We start from the raw sequence: 20,011 nt of genomic DNA on the forward strand, positions 1-20,011 counted from the left end.
TTCCATGGCGATGGAGCAGGCTTATTAGTTGGGTTCTAGTGAATGGAACATCTACATTGTAGTCGAGCCACTTGGAAGGCGGAGGTCGACTCGAGACGTTGCCTTGCTAATACAGCTGGGCTCACGTTTGCGGGCCAACTGTTCCGTGACAGTGACTGCAGAGCATATAGCCGACAGGGAAGGACAGGATCAAAAGTCATCACCTAGGGTCTCGTACAAAATTTCATAGACCTGATTAATAGAGGCAAAATAGTAATGTTTGGCCTCAACGTTAGAATCCGAGCCCGCTTCAGCCGAACCATCTGCAAGACCAGTGGTCTGCATGTAGCCGGCTGAGACAGAAGTAGAATTACCAGATGTAGGTATTTTCTTAACATGTATCAGTATGAAATGCGCAACGTGTCCTGAAGAATGCTGATTCCATAATGTATTTGGAATCTATGGGGTAGCAGCCGGGGGTGTATGACTAGGCAATGTAGAAGATACCCTTGAGGCTGAATAGGTACCCGTAGTGGCTAGATGAACCTCTAACGCTGGAGACTAAAAGTTAAACGAACTTGTTTTCGTAGACAAATAAGCCCCAGTGGCTGTAGAATCGGCTGAAAAGTGTGTGGATGCCAATTAGGGGACCGACACAAGAGAAAAAGAGTCCTGATATTCCATCAAGGAATAAAAGGGGGACCGCCAAGGGAACCGGGAGGTCCAAGAGCGCCTACGTGAGGAGGGACGATGTCCCTTATCCCTGCAATACCGAGACAATGTTCGGCAACGCTGGGAATATATCTCTTAAAGTAGCGTCTTAGGTTAGAGGAAGTTTTGAGTGCCGACAACGTCGTGTGAACGTATAAACAGAAGATGAAATCCGATGAAACAGAGCGTTACACCCGTGTAGCGCCTCTCTTCCTCAAGGCAGGGGTTTCTTGACCAGTGAAATGGCCAAGCAGACCCAAATATCAGTGACTGGACCGGTCAAAAGCTGAACGGTGACCGGATGGGTGATAGACTGACCTGTGAACGGAACGGTCATAAGCTGACCGGTGACCGGAGCGGTCAAAGGCTGAACTGTGACCGGACCAGTCATAGAATGACCGGTGACTTCAAATTACCGGTCACCATACCCGTTGACCGGTGAAAGGACCGGAAAAAATATGTCCGGTGAAGTGACCGGGTAATGTCTCATCTTTCCTTATCTCTATTTTCTCTTTTCTTCTATCTTCTGCTTCTTTTCGGCAATACCCGGTGACAGGTGCCTGGTGACCGGTGAACGAACCGGTCATAACATAACCGGTGACGTCACCGGGCAATAACCGGTGAACAGTGCCCTGTGACCGGACCGGTCAATGACCGGTTAACGGACCGATCAATGAACAGTGACCGGACTGGTCACAATATGACCGGGGAATGAACCGGTTATTATAACCAGTGATTGGACCGGTCAATGGTCGGTGACCGGAACGGTCAATGACCGGTGAACAGACCGGTCATAATATGACCGCTGATGTCACCGGGCAATATCCGGTGACCGGACCAGTCAATGACCGGTGACCGTTGTCCGGACCGGTCAATAACCGGTGAACTGACCGGTCTTAATATGACCGGTGACGTCACCGGGTAATACCCGAAGACCGGCAACCGGACCTGTCCCTGGTTACCGGTGCCCGGACAGGTCGCCGGTTACCGGTGTCGGACCGGTCAATGACCGGGGACCGGTGTCCGGTGAACAGACCGGTCATTATATGACCGGTGAATTTACCGGGTAAAGACCGAAGTGTGGCGGGATCAATATGGTCTGACGTTGGCTAACGCATGGCCGAAGCCACGTGGTCGACGTCAACGGGCGAAGACCAACGTATGGCGGGAGCCAAATGGTCATACGTCGACTGACGTATGGAAAGAGCCACGTGGTTTACGTTTTTCCCGGCACCGTGCAAAGACCGAAGTATGGCGGGGGCCATATGGTCTTACGTCGACCGACGCATGGCCGAAGCCACGTGGTCAACGTCTTGCACCGTGCACGGTGGCAAAGGTCCACATGAACAGGATCTTCATCACGCTTGCGGCTCTGGAAGGTCCTATGTCTGATATCTGCGACTTTCGTGCAGCCGGTACATGAAATATATAGAAGTGAAACTCGAGCTGCTGGAGAAGTATTGCATTATCATTATAAACCATTATATAATTATATAATTATATACAATAATTGTTTTAAAAGAAAGACAAGAGTAAAACAATATACTGGTCATCATACGAGATTGTCATACGGCACAGTAAAATCATTATAAGCAAATAATGCAAGTGCTTAACATTCTCCCAGTTTATTATTGTAAACGAGAACGCCATGTTCACGCTTGAATACACTCTGCTTTGCATAAATTAAACAAAAGTTTAATAAAATACATATGAAATATCACGGATAAAAAGTTGTTAGACAAGTAATTAAACTTATCCGAACAATAAACCACGATTACACAATAAACAGATCGAAAATTAAATCGATTTTCAAAGTCGACAAAATGGACGTTGTTTATCTGTACTCATCCGGAAGAAGATTGATTATGGTGGCACCGTTTCCGGTTTAGCTAGATTACGTTACACTTAGCTCCGACCTAGTCTAAACTGCGGACACAGGGTGGCGGCTCCAGAAATTTCCGGATAAACAAAAAGTAGCTATAAGATAGCAGGTAACACATTTATGACATTAAAATCGATGTTTAGACACAATTTCAAAATGATTAGCCAAAACTCTGAATTCTAGAGTGTTCACCAGGTTTTTTTACTATATAAATATAAGGAAAATGATCCCCCCCCATGCGGCTATGTTTTTTAACCGATCCAAACCGTTTTCGAACTCAACCGTCGTATCTATAAAACAAATGTTCTGACCAAATTTCATGAAGATTAGACCAAAAATGTGACTTCTAGAGTGTTCACCTGTTTTCACTATATACATAGAGAGAAAACTACCCCGCCGCCTGGCGGCCATGTTTTTTCACCGATCTGGACCATTGTTTTAACCCATCCGAGATATCAATGAAACCAATGTTTTCACCAAGTTTCATAATGATTGGGCAAAAATGTGTGACTTTTAGAGTGTTCACAAGATTTTTCTATAGCCATATTAGGAAAACTGCCCGCCCCCTCAACACCACCAACTTATCACTAAGAAAACCATTTTGACAAAGTAACATGAAGATTGGGCACCAAATGTGACTTCTACAGTGTTCACAAGGTTTTTCTATTTTTTGGCCTAGTGAACAAGTTTTTGAACAAGCATAACCCAGTTTCATACTCGGTTTAGGTATCATTTGGACAAATGTTCTGACCAAGTTTCATGAAGATCGGACAAGAAATATGACCTCTAGAGTGTTCACAAGTCAAAATGTTGACGACGAACGACGGACGCACGACGGAGAAAAGGCGATCCCAAAAGCTTACCATGAGCACGTTGTGCTCAGGTGAGCTAACAAAAACATGCAAATTTTCATTGGGAATTTTGGGGAAAATTCTATGCTAATTTCCATTGGGAACGAAATTGAACAAAAAACATACTACTTAGGCCACAGCTTTGACAAATTTCCCTATTCAAGTCAAAAGTTAAACAATCTTTTTTATTCGATTTAATTCAAAGTGTCCAATCCTATTCCCAAAATAGTGACAAAGAAGCACCTATTTTGACACATTTGTAGTCCCACACAAAGTTGTATTTAATTTAAGACCTTTTTTACTAGATTCAAATGTTAAAAGCTTCATTGCCACCCTTTAGATACTGATAAGCACCAAACAGCATAAAACCTGGCAGACTGAGAGTTACCCGCAGGCTGTTCTTGTTTTATGCTGTTTGCACATAGCCATTTTCCCTTTTCTTCTGAGTGGGAGGGTTTATTTAAAACGTCAAAAAACACATAAAACCACTCACACTTAATTGGTCACTCACTCTGGTTAAAAAGTATGCTCAGCACAGCAATACGTAAATCCTCTGTCAACATTTATCTCTAATCTTACTCAGTGTTTTTCTTTGATTTGTTCGTGATTTTGTTATTTCATATTGTTTAAACAAATGTATGTCATTTAGTTAGATAAATGAAATTTAATGACAGTGCTGTGTTTCAGTTTTGACTTTTAATTTATTTTGGTTTAAAATGATTTAAAGATCAAATTCATATAATATAACCTTCAAAACTTTTGTAAATAAACATCTGTCAACATTTTTGTAATGACAGATAACAATGCAATACAAATGTTATCAATTCTTGCAATTTGTGTACAATGTGTCATAAAATGTTTTACAATTGAAAACTACATCTGAAATAAGATTGGGTTTGCATTACCACTAAAACGTTACTGGTAAAATTGTGTATAGGGTCTGCATTTAAAAACATGCAAATACAAGTTAGAATACCTATATCCTCTAACAATTTTCCCAACTAACGGAGATTTGATTAACACGGGACAGGTTATATATTCATTTTTAACCAACTTTATAAACTAATTGTTTGTTAACCAGACATTACAAATTATACATAATCATTTGTGTATTGTGTTAATTTATAAATCACAAATTGTACAGTAGGTATTATTGCCAATAAAAAAAAATCCAGTTTCTTTTAATTATAAGTGTATAGAATATGCAATTTGCAAGGAGCTTAAGAACTCAATGACCCGAGTTGATCCTTGTTGATTCATGTTGTATCCACACATTGTAAATGTACACAGGTCACTGAATCTCACAGATATGGCAAGCTCAAATTGGTCTCAAAGCACACAAACGTTTCTTTTGTTAAACCACACACGGACACAAAATGTGTAACAAGAAATCCTGTAGCAAAAAAAACCTGAGATAAAAAAACTATAACAAACTTTTTTCAATTCTGCTTTTTGTCGTTGTCTATTTAATTTAAACTCTAGATATCTTCTATGTTTGCCAATTTTTATTTCCACTTATGCAAAAAAATGTCAATTAGAAAATATCAAAACTTAAACACAATTTTCTTTCACTTGAGCACGTGAAATGCAACCCATCATTTTCTCTGGTACAGTTTTATAATGAAGCATAACTACTAATTATCTGCTCACAACATTCTGTCAAATTTTTTGAAGGTACATGTAAGTATCATAGTTGAAACTGTTCAATTAGGCCACAACAAATTGAAGATTTGTTTTACGGATTTTAGCACATCGGAAATGGAGCGAGCGAGCGAAATAAAAATAAATATAAATAAATGCAGTACTTTTGTTAGTTTAGCAATGTTTTTTTAAATTTAAGGTTTATGGCCTTAAACAAATTGTTTTATGACTCCAGAAGCTGAAATGTAAGTATAAATGGTCAATATTCTAGTAATTACACTTGTTTTCAGTAATGCGAAACTAAGTGACCTGGATTTTAGTCAACATTCTGCACATGCTCAGTGAGAAGTAACAACATATACTTCCTGTTTGAAGCAGCCGACATTTGACAGATTTCAACGGTGGGTTTAAATAAGTTAGCAGCGCAAAAAAGTTTAATGGTAATGACCCATTTTGTTTGGCTCAGTTTGAAAGCATTTGCTGTGATAGAGCAAAGCATGTTGTCGACTTTGTGCGTAATCTTACCCGGAAAGATAAAGGTGATTGCCGGGTTTATCTAAAAATTGGGGTTTTACGGGCAAGTTCTGAGACCCCTGAAAAGGTCTATTATCAAGATTGATATTCGGGACTTTTGCCTTATGTCGATGTCAGAGCTGGCTAGACATTTTCCCCAGCTTGATATTTGGGACTTTTGCAGAATGTCAATGTCAGAGCTGGCTCGACATTCACCCCAGCTCGATATGCGGGACTTTTGTCGAATGTTGATGTCAGAGCTGGCTCGACATACGTCCTAGCTCGATATTTGGACTTTTGCTGAATGTCGATGTAAGAGCTGGCTCGACATTCTTTCCAGCTCAATATTCGGGACTAGTGCCGAATGTCAATGTCAGAGCTTGCTCGGCATTCACTCCAGCTTGATATTTGAGACTAGTACCGAATGTTGATGTCAGAGCTGGCTTAACATTTGCCCAAGCTCTATATTTGGGACTTTTGCTGAATGTCGATGTCAGAGCTGGCTCGACATTGTCCCAGCTGGATATTTGGGACTTTTGCCGAAAGTTGATGTCAGAGCCTGCTCGATATTCGCCCCAGCTCGATATTGGAGACTTTTGCCGAATGTGGATGTCAGACCTGGCTCAACATTGGTCCCAGCTCGATATTCAAATTAATGTCGATTGTCCATGTCAGTGCCAACTTCACGCACCTTACTACTACTACTTCTACAACTACAACTACTACTACTGCTACTGCTTCTGCGACGGCGACTACGACTACTACTTCTACTACTTCTTCTACTACTACTACTACTACTACTACTACTACTACTACTACTACTACTACTACTACTACTACTACTACTACTACTACTACTACTACTACTACTACTACTACTATGACTACTTCTTCTACTACTACTACTACTACTACTACCACTGACACTACCGCCGCCACTGCCAACACCACCACTGCTACCAACGCCTCTACCTCTGCCAACACCATCACCACAACCACCAACACTACTAGCACTGCTACTGCTACTGTTTTTACTGTTATTGCTTTTCAATAAATATTTGGTGACAAGTGTAAAAAAAATAAATGTAATAAATACAGTTGTTTTCATATATTGATATACATGTTATCACACCTCTCCCTTATAACCGCAAAAAAGTGTCATAAATACACATGTCCCATCTAATATTATTGGTATGAATGTAATTACAAGGTGTAGTCAGTAAACTGTTAGGTTGAATCTCTTGTTTGATATGGCTTGAGGGGATCCTTTATGCGTTTGAGTTGTTGAATGTTTTCATACTTTGTTTACAAAATCTCCATTTAAAATGTGTAATCATGTTGCATATTTAAAATGAAGACCCTGTTTTATTATTCTCTTTAGTTTAATGTTTAACTCTTTTGAATAATAATAATGTCTTTTTTGAAAATTTCACATCACAGCATGTAGACTTTTTGGCAAAATTAAATTCACAAGCTTTATAAGTTGAACTTCAGTAAACATAATATTCAACACAATTATATAATCAATTTTAAAGTATTTGTTAGTAAAAAACAACAAAATTACCAATTGTACTCTAAACGAGACAATTTTTTACAATCATAAGGGACTTGGTCCCTTTCCTGGCATGGGAAAAAAACAACTGAAAATGATAAAAAAAAATCCAATACCATTTAATTTAAACAAGACAAAATATTAGCAACAGATTTATTATAATCAGACAAATTAACAAATAAAAGTTTGAGTATATTCTCACAGGGTTCAAGACTTGCGTGGGGCAATAGACCAGCTGATGGGCATCGCTCGGGGTCTGAAAGCCCGGCGGGTCAAGGGTGGAGCTCTTGAACTGGAGAGTGTGGAGGTCAAGGTTCAACTGTCTGAGACAAAGAGCATTGAGAACCTTAACCCCAAACAGGTATGGCACTCACTATCACCTGACAAAGGTGGCGGGATATAGTTTCAATGTTGTCTGTCAATCAGTTTGTCTGTCCATATTTCAGTCTGTTAGTCTTTCACAAACTTGTCAGGGCTTTATCTAAAAAACTATTAAAGATTTTAATATGAAACTTCTTGGGTTAATAGAACACTGTATTATGTGAATTGGGAATAAGACATCAAACTGGGAATGGACATCATTTTGGTGATTTTCTCAAACAAAACTATTCATTTCATGATCTACATTTATTTTTGTAATATATTATCTATAATTTAAGCTTAATTAGCAATTTTCCATGACTTTTTCATTAACAGTGATTGTATTTTTATCATTTAAAGTGTATTTTTAAACCGTGTTCATGCGCGGCATGGACACAGTTCATTTCATGAGGATTTTTTTTTATTAATAAAAAATCCAGTTTTGAAGTAAAATCAATTTTTATGATGCTATTATATATGCAAGTATCTGTTTTTATTATAATTTGTCAAACTAGATAAATACAACATATAAAAATGCATATTATGCACTTTTGATAAAACACAATTTATTCCCAAATTGATGTCTTATTCCCAATTCACATAATACAGTGTTATAGATATTAATGAGGAAAAGTGCTATGAACAAGATCCATAACTTAAGACATTCTTAGATTAGTTATTTCCCTTTGTTTTTTAGTTCTGCACCCATCAATAAACAACATAAAATTGGTGTTGGATATAAATTAATTGCTTGTTGTTACGGTTACTTGTGTTGGATGTAAGATCTGATTGCAAAATGATGGAATCACCAAAAATTAACCTACTTTATTCAAGTTAATTACGTTCTGGGGAAAATTGTGTTTGTCTGCATTGCTGGCCTGTTTTCCATGTCATCGTGAAGGTCAGGGATGGTCCATGTAGATGAAATTTATGTCTGTGTTTATCTGGGGCTATCGGCGCCTATGCCATGCTGGTCCATAATAGAACGTAGCTTTTCTGGGACAGTCCATGCAAGCGCCGTGTTGATTGCATGTTGCTGCCAGGTTTATCCGTTTTGTTATGGGTTTGTCCGTAATGTTTGTTAACCATGATAACAGGGTGAAAGTGTGTTATACTTCATTTAAGGAAGTCATTTTAAGTTTTTCCTTGACGTCATTTAACATCACTGAATATTAAAAGCAGCATATTACCCGGCTTTGCAATAAAGAACTATAATTATGTATGACGTAAAATGATAAGAAATGCATTTAAAGTCTGTTATTTTAGAAGGCAGTTTTAAAATCATTTCCTAAATATTCAAATATGAAAAATTTTATAAGCGCAAAACTAGTGCCTCTAGCTCAAAGGTCAAAATTGATGTGCCAACAGGTCAATGGTAAATTATGGGCATCATTTAGCGTGTTCTTGGCTTTGTCATTTGTAAATGATAAAATATAATGTTCTTTTTTTACATTGAATGTTGGCAACATGCCATATGCGTGTGTCCAAATATGTTCTTTGAAGCCAAGTCCATGTCTGTGACACATCTATCAAGTCATGGTGAATTTTTGCCCGATTGTTGCAGGTGGGTAGTTCAATGTTTTTATAGTTTCCCGTTTAATTCTATATACACGTATAAATAACAATAGTCTTCATCTTTGCTTGCTAGCACCTGGAGATCCATGACACTATCGCAGAGTGCATGATAATTGCCAACCATTGGGTTGCAAAGAAGATAGCAGAGGTCTTCCCAAACCAAGCATTGGTATGTTCATCCCTAATTAGTGTACCCATTAGTGTATCAGTATTTTGTAAAATGTGTTAGTTTAGCTTATTTCAATTTCTTGTTAACCCTTTGATTTTCCTTGCTGGGAAATTTGTCGTCTGCTGAATTTCTAAAATAAGCATTTACTTCGATTTTTTTCAAAGAATACTATCACAATAGCAAACAGTTTGGATCCTGATGGGATCCAAGCATTCTGTGGCGTCTCATCTGGATCCAAACTGTTTGCAAAGGCCTTCAAAATTAGGTTCCAGCACTGAAAGGGTTAATTATTATTCATTTGTTATTCACTTTCTGTCTTTGCCGTATACAATGTATGTGAATTTTTCAACAGAGTAATTTCCCTTCACTAACTTTCCATGCTTCTTATGATTCATATATGCATAATATTATAAACATGTACTATGTTGATTTAAGCAAAATCTGTAAATAACATTTTTCTTAAAGAACGAGAACAAAAGATGTATTTATTTAATCATTCTTGATAATAATGTTGATTGGGGGTTGAATGGAAAACTACTTATCTTCTAAACATATCAGACTGGATAGTTTGATGCTGGGCCGTTGATTTATTAGTAGAGAATTTCACAACATTAAGCGTACGTTAAATCAGTATCATTATTTCACAGCTGCGCCATCACCCTCTGCCTAAGGAAGAGCAATTTGCAAACCTTCACCACTGTGCAATGTCCAGGGGATTTGAAGTACGGACGTCAACCAACAAGATCCTGGCGTCCTCCTTGGACCAGTGTGTTGACCCTGAAGATCCCACTGTTAACAAAGTAAACATGCTTTTTATGCCCCCAAAGAAGGGCATATAGTGATCGGACTGTCCGTCTGTCTGTCCGTCACACTTTGCGTTTAGGTTTCGAAAAATGCTCATAACTTCTATGTCGCTTCAGAGAGCAATTTCATATTTGGCATGCGTGTGTATATTGACAAGGCCTTTCCATACGCACACAAATTTTGACCTTGACCTTGAACTTAGGGTCCCCGTTTAGGTTTCAAAATCTGCGTTTAGATTTCGAAAAAAGCTCATAACTTCTGTCAAGCGTTTATAGGGGGCATAAGTCATCCTATGGTGACAGCTCTTGTTATTGCTCTATCCCCGCTATCCTTTCAAAAAAGAAATCTTTAACTAAAAATCTTCCCTATTAAGAATATTATGTGAACTTATTAGTAGACTCTTTCTAGTATTTCTATATTTAGAAGATACTCTATGGTAGTCACCAGTTGAAAAAATAGCCAATGGCTACTAATATTTCTAATTGGCTACTTAAATCTCTAAATGGTTACTGAAAATTCAGAAAAAAATCAAATGAAGCAAATATTTACACTTTTGGAGGTATTTCCTAATAAAAAATTAAGCATTTGTAAAATGATTAAGATTTCTTAGTACCATATGATTCAATCATCATGATTGGATATCCTGTGTTTAGCAATAAACAACTTTATACAAAATTGCTTGTGTTTTTAATTTTTGTTATTACTAAGATCATTTAGGAATGTTTGTGACTTTGGCCATAATGTATTGGTGAAAACGTGTTGTTTACTATGTTTTCAGCGACAAAAATTAAAATGATGCATGGAAAGAGTATGTTTCCTGCCAACCCATCCTTCAAAACACATGGAAATAGTATGTTTCATGTCAATCCATCCTTAGAAAAGGTTGGGGCAACGTAGAGTAGTCAAACAATCAATCATATTAATGGTTTTCTGATGAAAGACTGACTGACTACATGCCTATACTATACCTCATCCCTCTTTCTAACTTGTTTGTTAGATGTGGTTTTTGGTATGTCCCCTGGCTACAAGATGAATTTCTATTTCATCATGTATATTGAAATGGTATTCTTCATTTAAGTTTTAATTATGAATAGCCCTTATGGAAATGTTAATGTATGCATATTATTTAAAAAAAATGTTTTCTTACTTAAAATGAATTCATATTATTTTAATTTAAAACTTTGTCCATAATAAGTATTGATTCTTGTGGTGTATAACCATATTAATTAATTGTTTGATTACAAATTTTCCCAATATTGTTATTTTCATTCATTTTGAATGTATAACATATGACAATTGTTTTCGAATCTATCTTTAATCCTAATGAAAACTATTTTTATTTGATTCATAATAAATATAAAAGGTCCTTTACATGAAAGTATAGTTGTTTGTATAACCATCAGCATAAAATGTTAAGATTTATAAAAAATGATGATTTTGCAGACACATAAATTCTTGGATTTGTGATTTTGTAAAAATTTGGGTATGTGGTTATAACTGGTGTCTGGCATTGATTAAGCGACTGATTTTGTTGGATAATGCCCTTTGTGCTGGCTGTAGTTTGGTTTAAAAAAAAACGTTCGGAATTTTTTTGTTGGTAGTTTAAATTTGTTAAATGGTCTACCAACAATTAAATGATAATTAATGAATCATGAATAATAAGAATTGCTTAGTATATTGTCTTTCCTTTTTAGACATTACAAGAATAAATGCATTTTCCTTCTTGTCTTCACTTTAAATTTTTTATCTATAAACTGAAGAATTGCAATTTTTTAACGTTATTTAGTTTTGACAGAGAAATGCATTTTTCTTCTTTCTTAACTGTTGAGATGTTTTTAGACATTTATTTAAGAAATGCATTGCCCCTCTGTCTTCATTGCGAGGGCATTAGCTATTGATGTATTTTTATTATTCTTCATTTTTAAGACAGTAAATATATAAATATATTTTACTGCTTTCACTTTTGTGACATTTATGATTATCCAAAGAAGATCAGTTTCTGTATGACATTTTGGCTTAATTCATCACCCAAATAAATTCATTTTTGTTATGTTTAAAATAACTTAAAATTATCATGTGTATACACACATTTTTCTGTGCAGCCTTTTTAAACATGAGTTATAGAAAATATTTTTCTTGTGTCCTATACGTTTTGAGACATTACCGGAAGAAATGCATGTTCAATAATTATTTGCGTTGTGAGACAAAATCTTAAGAAATGCATTATCCTACTTGCAGATCATGAGGATGCTTGCTACCCATGCGATGTCCAATGCGGCCTACTTCTGTACAGGGATCCTGGCCCATGACCAGTTCTTCCATTACGGCCTGGCTCTGGACTTGTACACGCATTTCACATCTCCAATCAGGCGATATGCCGATATCATTGTAAGGGATTTCTGTTTGGCTTGGAAACTTGGACGTGATATTGAGCTAAAGGGTTGAATGCTTTCCATTTCTGATTTTACAAGTCTTTTGGGACAAGATAAAGAAGTGAACATACGTTTTTGTTATCATTTAACTTGCAAAACAAATTCAAGTTTAAGTACGAAACAAATTGACTCATGATATGAAGAGTTTTGTGTTAAAATGCAGGAGTTGTAACATTTTGTCTTTATTCCCTTGATTTTAAAAGATTAAAATACACAAACAGCAAGGACTGATAAAATTGTTGTATTTTCCGAATCTTTTTAAGTTTGATAGTTTCAGTCTAAAAAAACAAGGCATTTATATACATAAATTGGTACTAAGAATTGAGAAGTCACATTGGCCTAGTGAGATGAGTGAAATGTGAATGCAGTAATGTACATCAAAGTTGTTTATCTTGAAAATTGTATGTACATTAAATACCAATAATTTGCCCCTTAAGCAAAATTGTTTGATGGTTTTCAACCACAGTTTAAACCAATATTGACGTCTCCGGATATCAACAAGTAAAAAAGTTGTATGTTGTTTAGTTCATACACATGTATCAATTACTGTTTCCTTGGCTAGTATGTATTCCCCTAAGGCTTACAATCAGTTGCTTTTATTGGTTAGGCTATTAACAAAAACATGTACGATAAATCAATCCCTGTTTTAATCAACAGTTTTAAGAATTGTGACTTAAGAGTAAACACGTGACCATACAATTTATCACAACATTTATTTGAATAATAAAATATCAAACATTTCTAACATAAATAAGAAAAATCATAACATAGAATATTTGCCAACAAACAATTAATTTAGCTTAACTTTAGGTCCTTATCTTAGTTTTGAGTTTATAAATTGGTTTTTTAATACTACATTAACAGGTCTGGTTTTACAGGTGTATTTTGTTTTTGCCAGGTACATCGCCAGTTACTTGCAGCGGTGGCCAGGGTTGGTGACACATTGAACCTCCCCAACTGCACAGAACTTGATAATCTCTCACATCACATCAACAAAAAACACAGAGTATTCCATAGAATCATTTTAAATAACGTATTTCAGTTTATCACAATATGTTTTTAATCGTTTATCACAAACATGGAAGGAGTGATAAAGATCTAAAATGTAATAGAAGTTTTGTCCATATATGGCTTAGCTGCTTCAGATAAGTTGAATTTCAGTGGCTTAAAACAGGTTTTAATTTTTTTCAGATTTTTTTTAACAAAACCATTTTTGTAGCAAAATTACATACATTTGTATTTTCAGTTGCATTTCTTAGGTTCATACTTTTCATTGTGAATTTCCAGGGGAAAATGCAAATAATACTTAAATGCCAAATCATTTTTTATTCTTTATTTATTGCGTAACTTTAAAAAAATAAAAACAAAAATGATGTCAATTTTGAATGTTGTGGAAAACATTTCTTAAATGTTTAAAAATTTAAGTCACAGTCAAAATAAATGTTAGAAAAAAAATACTTTGAAGAAATCAAACCAAACAGACATCTTTCTCGCCATGTCAGGCATTTAAATCGATATAAAATAATGATTTTGTAATTAAATAATATTGTTTCTTTATATGTAAAAGCTGATTAAAACTATGAAATTATTTAACAAAATGTAAGCGATGGCGGTGTAGCAAGTGTAAAGTCCATTCCTTGCCAAGTTTTTTTCAAACCCCACCAATATTCAATGATCTTTATACCAACACAATTTTTATAAGAAGAGTAAAGAAACACAATCAACAGCCCTACATTATTCAATACAATGAAAGCCCTTGTAAAATGAAGTGAACTATTTTGTGTGGATTTCTAGCTCTAAACTTACCTGTCATTCAATTGTATCATGGCCTTTTTATTCCCCCAAAGGTGGGCATATAGTGATTGCACTGTCCGTCTGTCTGTCTGTCTGTCCATCACATTTTAAAAAAAATGCTCATAATGTCTATGTCCCTTCAGATGTATCCTTCATATTTGGTATAGGGACAAGGCCTTTCCATACGCACAAAAATTGTGTCCCCCTTGACCTTGAACTTAGGGTCCGCGTTTAGGTTTCAAAATTTGCGTTTAGGTATCGAAAAATGCTCATAACTTCTATGTCGCTTCACATGTATCCTTCATCTTTTGTTTGCATGTGTATATGGAAAAGGCCTTTCTATACGCACACAATTTTTGACCCCTTTGAGCTTGACCTTGAACTTAGGGTCCGGGTTTAGGTTTCAAAATCTGGGTTAAGGTATCGAAAAATGCTCATAACTTCTATGTCGCTTCAGATGTAACCTTGTTATTGGTATGCATGTGTTTATGGAAAAGGACTATCCATACGCACACAATTTTTGACCCCTTTGACCTTGACCTTGAACTTAGGCCCTGCATTTAGGTTTCGAAATCTGGGTTTAGGTATCGAAAATTGCTCAAAACTTCTATGTCGCTTCAGATTTAACCTTCATAATAGGCATGCATGTGTTTATGGACAAGGCCTTTCCATGCACACACAAATTTTGACCCCTTTGACCTTTACATTGAACTAAGGGTCTGCGTTTAGGTTTCCAAATCTGCGTTTAGGTTTGAAAAATGCTCATAACTTCTATGTCGCTTCAGATATAACCATAATATTTGGTATGCATGTGGATATGGACAAGGCCTTTCCGTACGCTCACAGTTTTTGACCTTGACCTTAAACTTAGGGTCCGTGTTTAGGTTTCAAAATCTGGTTTTAGGTATCGAAAAATGCTCATAACTTCTATGTCCCTTCAGATGTAACCTTCATATTTGGTATGCATGTGTATATGGATAAGGCCTTTCCATATGCACACAAATTTTGACCCTTTTGGCCTTGACCTTGAAGTTAGGGTCCGGGTTTAGGTTTCAAAATCTGGGTTTAGGTATCGAAAAAATGCTCATAACTTCTATGTCGCTTCAGATGTAACCTTGTTATTGGTATGCATGTGTTTATGCACAAGGCCTTTCCATACGCACACAAATTTGTCCCGTTTGACCTTGACCATAAAGTTAGGGTCCGCATTTATGTTTCGAAATCTGGGTTTAGGTATCGAAAATTGCTCATAACTTCTATGTCGCTTCAGATGTAACCTTGTTATTGGTATGCATGTGTTGATGGACAAGACCTTTCCATAGGCACACAGTTTTTGACCCTTTTGACCTTAACCTTGAACTTAGGGTCCGTTTAGGTTTCGAAAAATGCTCATAACTTCTATGTCGCTTGAGATGTATCTATCAAAGCGTTTTTCGGGGGCATATGTCATCCTATGGAGACAGCTCTTGTTCCACTTGCAGTCATCACAATACGTCCAGCGCGAGTCCCAAGAACTCTTCCAGTGCCTCTATTTCCTTAGTCATGGCACTGAGGATGAGAACTGTGTAGTTAATGCAATCATTTTCCAGTTACGACTTAACGGTCTTCCTGTATTTATTCCAAGTTAATTTAATTTCATGGAAAGTTGGATGTAAAGGATATAACATAAATTAGCATTTTATACCGTGTTTTAAATATACTACGGCTCAGGAATTGTTATTTCGTGAGCCTTTGATTCGTTTATATTTGTGATTATACGAGAAAGTTTAATTGTTTTGTGTTCGTTTTACTGTGCGACAGTCCTGCAGAGTGGTTATTTATTTATTTGAAGTGAAAGTTTTGTTGTCAATTTGAATGAATTCCTCTAGTAATGTATTCTTGTACATAATGTTCCGTTTGGAACAGATACAATCCTCACTAGTAAATTGATGATGATGAATATTTAAATTATTTGCCCATGAATGAATTAACAATATATACATGTCTTAGTTTGAACCCATTTGTTAGCTAGATTACTTCGAGAGCCTTTGTATTATATAGACTCTCTTGAGCCCATTGCTTGGAAAAAAACGAGTCCTTCGTGCTTTTTCATAGATCCTGAAAAAGCTACCTGACTGGGGATCGAACCCTTGATCTCTCAGTTGTAAGTGGATATCGTAGCCATCGCACCATTGTGACCTCAATACATGTCTTACACATAGTTTCCAGTACTCATGTCTGCAGATTCCATCTTAGGGACAAGACTTGTAGAGTGAAATTTGCATATAGATATAAATAGACTCTTTTACAGAAATACAATACCTATATTGTCTCGTTATAAGAGATACAATCCTAAATAATATTTTTTTTATTTAACCCAATGGATAGAACTTACATGTTCTTACCATATCTTGTGCTATTATTTGTATTTGAATTGACTTTTATGTTATATAATGTTATGTCATTATTGGCATTCAAAGACAGAAAGTGTTGTTTTTTTTAAGAAGACGATGTACTTTTGTGCAAGTCTTAATAAAGTAATTGTCTGTCCACCCGTATGTCCTATATCTATTATATTCATTAAAATCAGACAATTATAACAAGCAAAATGGGGAATAAGAGACTGATTTTGATATACACTGTAACTACCATTAATCATGATTATGTAAATGTAAAACCTGTAAATAAAGCTCAATTGGTGGTTGTCCGCTCAGTATCTACTCAAAAGAACCCTTGGTACACTTGAGTATACTCCAAAGAACACAGCGAACAGAAAATATACTAAAAAAAACACGAGAGTATGTCCAGGTGCCTATTTGCATAATTTCCGTACCTGAGGTACATTGTGGTATTCTTAAGAATACCCGGGGTTATTTTAAATAGTACATGAGCTGACACTTACCAATCGTTCATAAATAATCTCTTGATGTTTTTCATGCAGGTATGGTATAAAGTGCCCAGTGTACTTGAGGAGTAAACAGGGGGATGTGTTGTATCTGCCGGACACTGGTTCCCCTGTGTGGAGCAGTGGTCAGCTCATCAAACAGAACACCCACATCATAGTGGACAGTGTCCTGGGTCAGCAGAAGTATGACCTGCTGAACCACATCACGGTAGGCTCTAGTTCATACATAGTGAAATGTACGAGACACGAAAAGAATCAACAAGACAGTTCAAATAACTACAAATGTTAGCACTCAATTTTTAACTAATCCTTAAATTAAATCCACATATTTTTGATATTAAAGAGTTCGAAATGCTATCTTTATGTTCGAAGGTGTTTCTTGTGCGTTAAGGTGATAAAATAAAATTGGGAAACAAGTTATTCTTCACAAACATAAAATTCTTGCCAGTTTTCAGACAAAAGACATTTGTAGGATATTAACGTTCATACAGAAAGAAGTGATGATCAACGCTATAATGATCAGATAAGCACACATATGGTTTTTATTGCCAGGTTAAGCTAAGCCTTCAGGATTCCTGGGCACACGCATCATCGCTGCGTCTAGAGCTTGTGTCCAATATGCCTCTTAAGAAGCCAGCAGCAAGCATGGAGGACGTTGCAAAACAGACGAAGGCATCCATCATTCAGGTATAACTAAACTCACAGGTATTGGGCGCGTGGCCATGTCACTTTAACACTATCAATATGTCATAAAACAACTTTTTTCATCACAAAAAAAAATATTTTTTTTTAAATATGATATAATATTATATCAGAATTAAAAAAAAAAAATTCGATGAAAAAAGTTCTTTTATGACATATTGATAGTGTTAAAGTGACTTGGCCAAGTGCCCAATACCTGTGACTAAACTCAGACACTGACCTTTTTGAATGAATATTTCAAAGTATTGCTAGGATGAATACAATAATTTGCATTTTAGAATCAGTTTACAATACTTGACAGAGTACCCTTCTAAACAGGTGTTAACTGTTTTCTCATTTATCTTGTGAAATAAGAGCATAAACAAAACTGAGTATGAATATTGTGCTACTTATGCAAATAGATTTAATAAGTCATTTTGTGCATAGCGTCAGGGTATGACAGTATTCACTTGTTGGATTGAGTTTGGGGATGTTGAAGTCATTAATTACTGTTATTATTGAATGTTAATATTTGAAATGTGTGGGGATGGAAGGGCTCAACTCTTTCTTGACTAGCAGCAATAAATGTCTCCGGATACAAGGAGCATGTGAGTCTAGCCATTATGGTTGCATCGCTCTGTATACGGGTAGTGAAAATTTTGCATATTTTTTTGTTTAAAGTATTAGAGGAGTCTTTGTATGTCTAGTAAAGTATAGTGGCTGTTGTTTTATTCAGGAAGTCACAAGTGAAGCAGTTGAGAAGAGGCTGCAGTTGGAGTCGTACGACCTTGGGCCCAACTTTCAGCAACTGAAGCAGGAGTATGGGCAATCCACTTCCAGTCTCTATAAGCTGTTTTCAGAACTAAAGACAACAGCTATGAAATCAGTGACTTGATTCCTACAAACAATATTATGTTAAAGGAAACACATTTGCTTTACCATATTAGAGGATGGCAATTCACCGCCAGTCTCTTTGAGCTGTTTTCAGAACTGACAACAACAGCTATGAAATCAGTGACATGATCTCTCAAAACAATATTATCTTATGTATGGAAATACATTTGATTTACCATATTAGTGGAATGGTTTTAATGCGTTTTCTTACAAATAAATGGAGAAAATTAAACTTAATTTGTTCTTGTATTTAAGTGTATGTGTGACCATGACCTGGCCTCAAGGGTTATGGGTCTTGCATGGCGCCCAGAAATTGAGAACAACTGTGGTTAGTTTCATGACTGTTGTTTGTATGTTGTAGGAGAAAAAGCTGAAGACAGATAAACCAATTTAAAAAGATAGTTTGCATCGCAATTTTAAGTAGTTTGAATCGCAATTTCAAGTGCATAATTCTTGTATCCATATATACACTCATACCAATGTTCAATGAGTTCTGATCCAAGATGTGGCTCTAGACACCAAAGTAGGCATAAGTCAAAAAGGGCCATGACCACGTTATTTGCAAATGGATTGCAACGGCATTTCATAAGCAGAGATTTGTCCAAATTAATGATATAAAGAATGCATTATTTTGTAACCAACGAATATCTTATTTCAGTCATGCGTTTTTTGACACTGATGGGTATCAATCATGTAGAGAGAAAAATGTAGTTTTTAGTGGCTGAAAAGGGAATTCATTACTGAAGGAAGAACACAAGTTCTGTAAAATCTCAGCATAAAGTTAATATAATGAAACTAGAACGCACACTAGTGAGTAGTGAACCTTATTGAAGTAAATGAATCAACATAGATTGCAGAAATAAGATAATGAAAAAAATATTCAAAAACCCCAAAATGGAAGTACTTCAAAGACTCGGATGACAAATTTATGACATTTTAAAACTTAAACCAAAATGTGTACCGGGTATACAAGTGTCACTAATAAAAGTCTTTGAGTATCTGAATAAAAAAGTTTATTTTAAGAATGATTAAAAAAAGATGTTTGTATTATTTTACTTTTAATTTTATGGGTGCTGCTTGCCCTTTACACCCACTTCATTTTTCCTTAAAAAATTGAGTCACAACTGACACATTGTATACAAAGAAATGGCAGAATAATAATGCGCTTAAGGTGAGCAGGAGCTTGTAGACAAATTCCCAGATGGTGGGAAACTAGTTATGTCCCTCACGTCATATACCTGGTGAGGTTTTTTAAAAACTGACCATATTTCCAAGAGTACAAGTTAAAA

General features: G+C 36.0%; 1 protein-coding gene across 1 annotated transcript; it reads left to right on the forward strand.

The window, feature by feature from the left end:
• Window positions 1-1,941: 1,941 nt before the first annotated feature.
• Window positions 1,942-18,954, forward strand: LOC127878734 (DIS3-like exonuclease 1). Its single transcript, XM_052425263.1, has 10 exons — window positions 1,942-2,069; window positions 7,334-7,490; window positions 9,138-9,233; window positions 9,881-10,033; window positions 12,276-12,425; window positions 13,368-13,475; window positions 15,745-15,884; window positions 17,181-17,355; window positions 17,700-17,834; window positions 18,565-18,954. The coding sequence occupies exons 1-10, from the start codon at window positions 1,942-1,944 to the stop codon at window positions 18,721-18,723; spliced, it is 1,401 nt and encodes a 466-aa protein (XP_052281223.1). The 3' UTR covers window positions 18,724-18,954.
• Window positions 18,955-20,011: the final 1,057 nt, after the last annotated feature.

The sequence above is a fragment of the Dreissena polymorpha genome, chromosome 4, assembly GCF_020536995.1.
Source record: "Dreissena polymorpha isolate Duluth1 chromosome 4, UMN_Dpol_1.0, whole genome shotgun sequence".
Classification (NCBI taxonomy): domain Eukaryota; kingdom Metazoa; phylum Mollusca; class Bivalvia; order Myida; family Dreissenidae; genus Dreissena; species Dreissena polymorpha.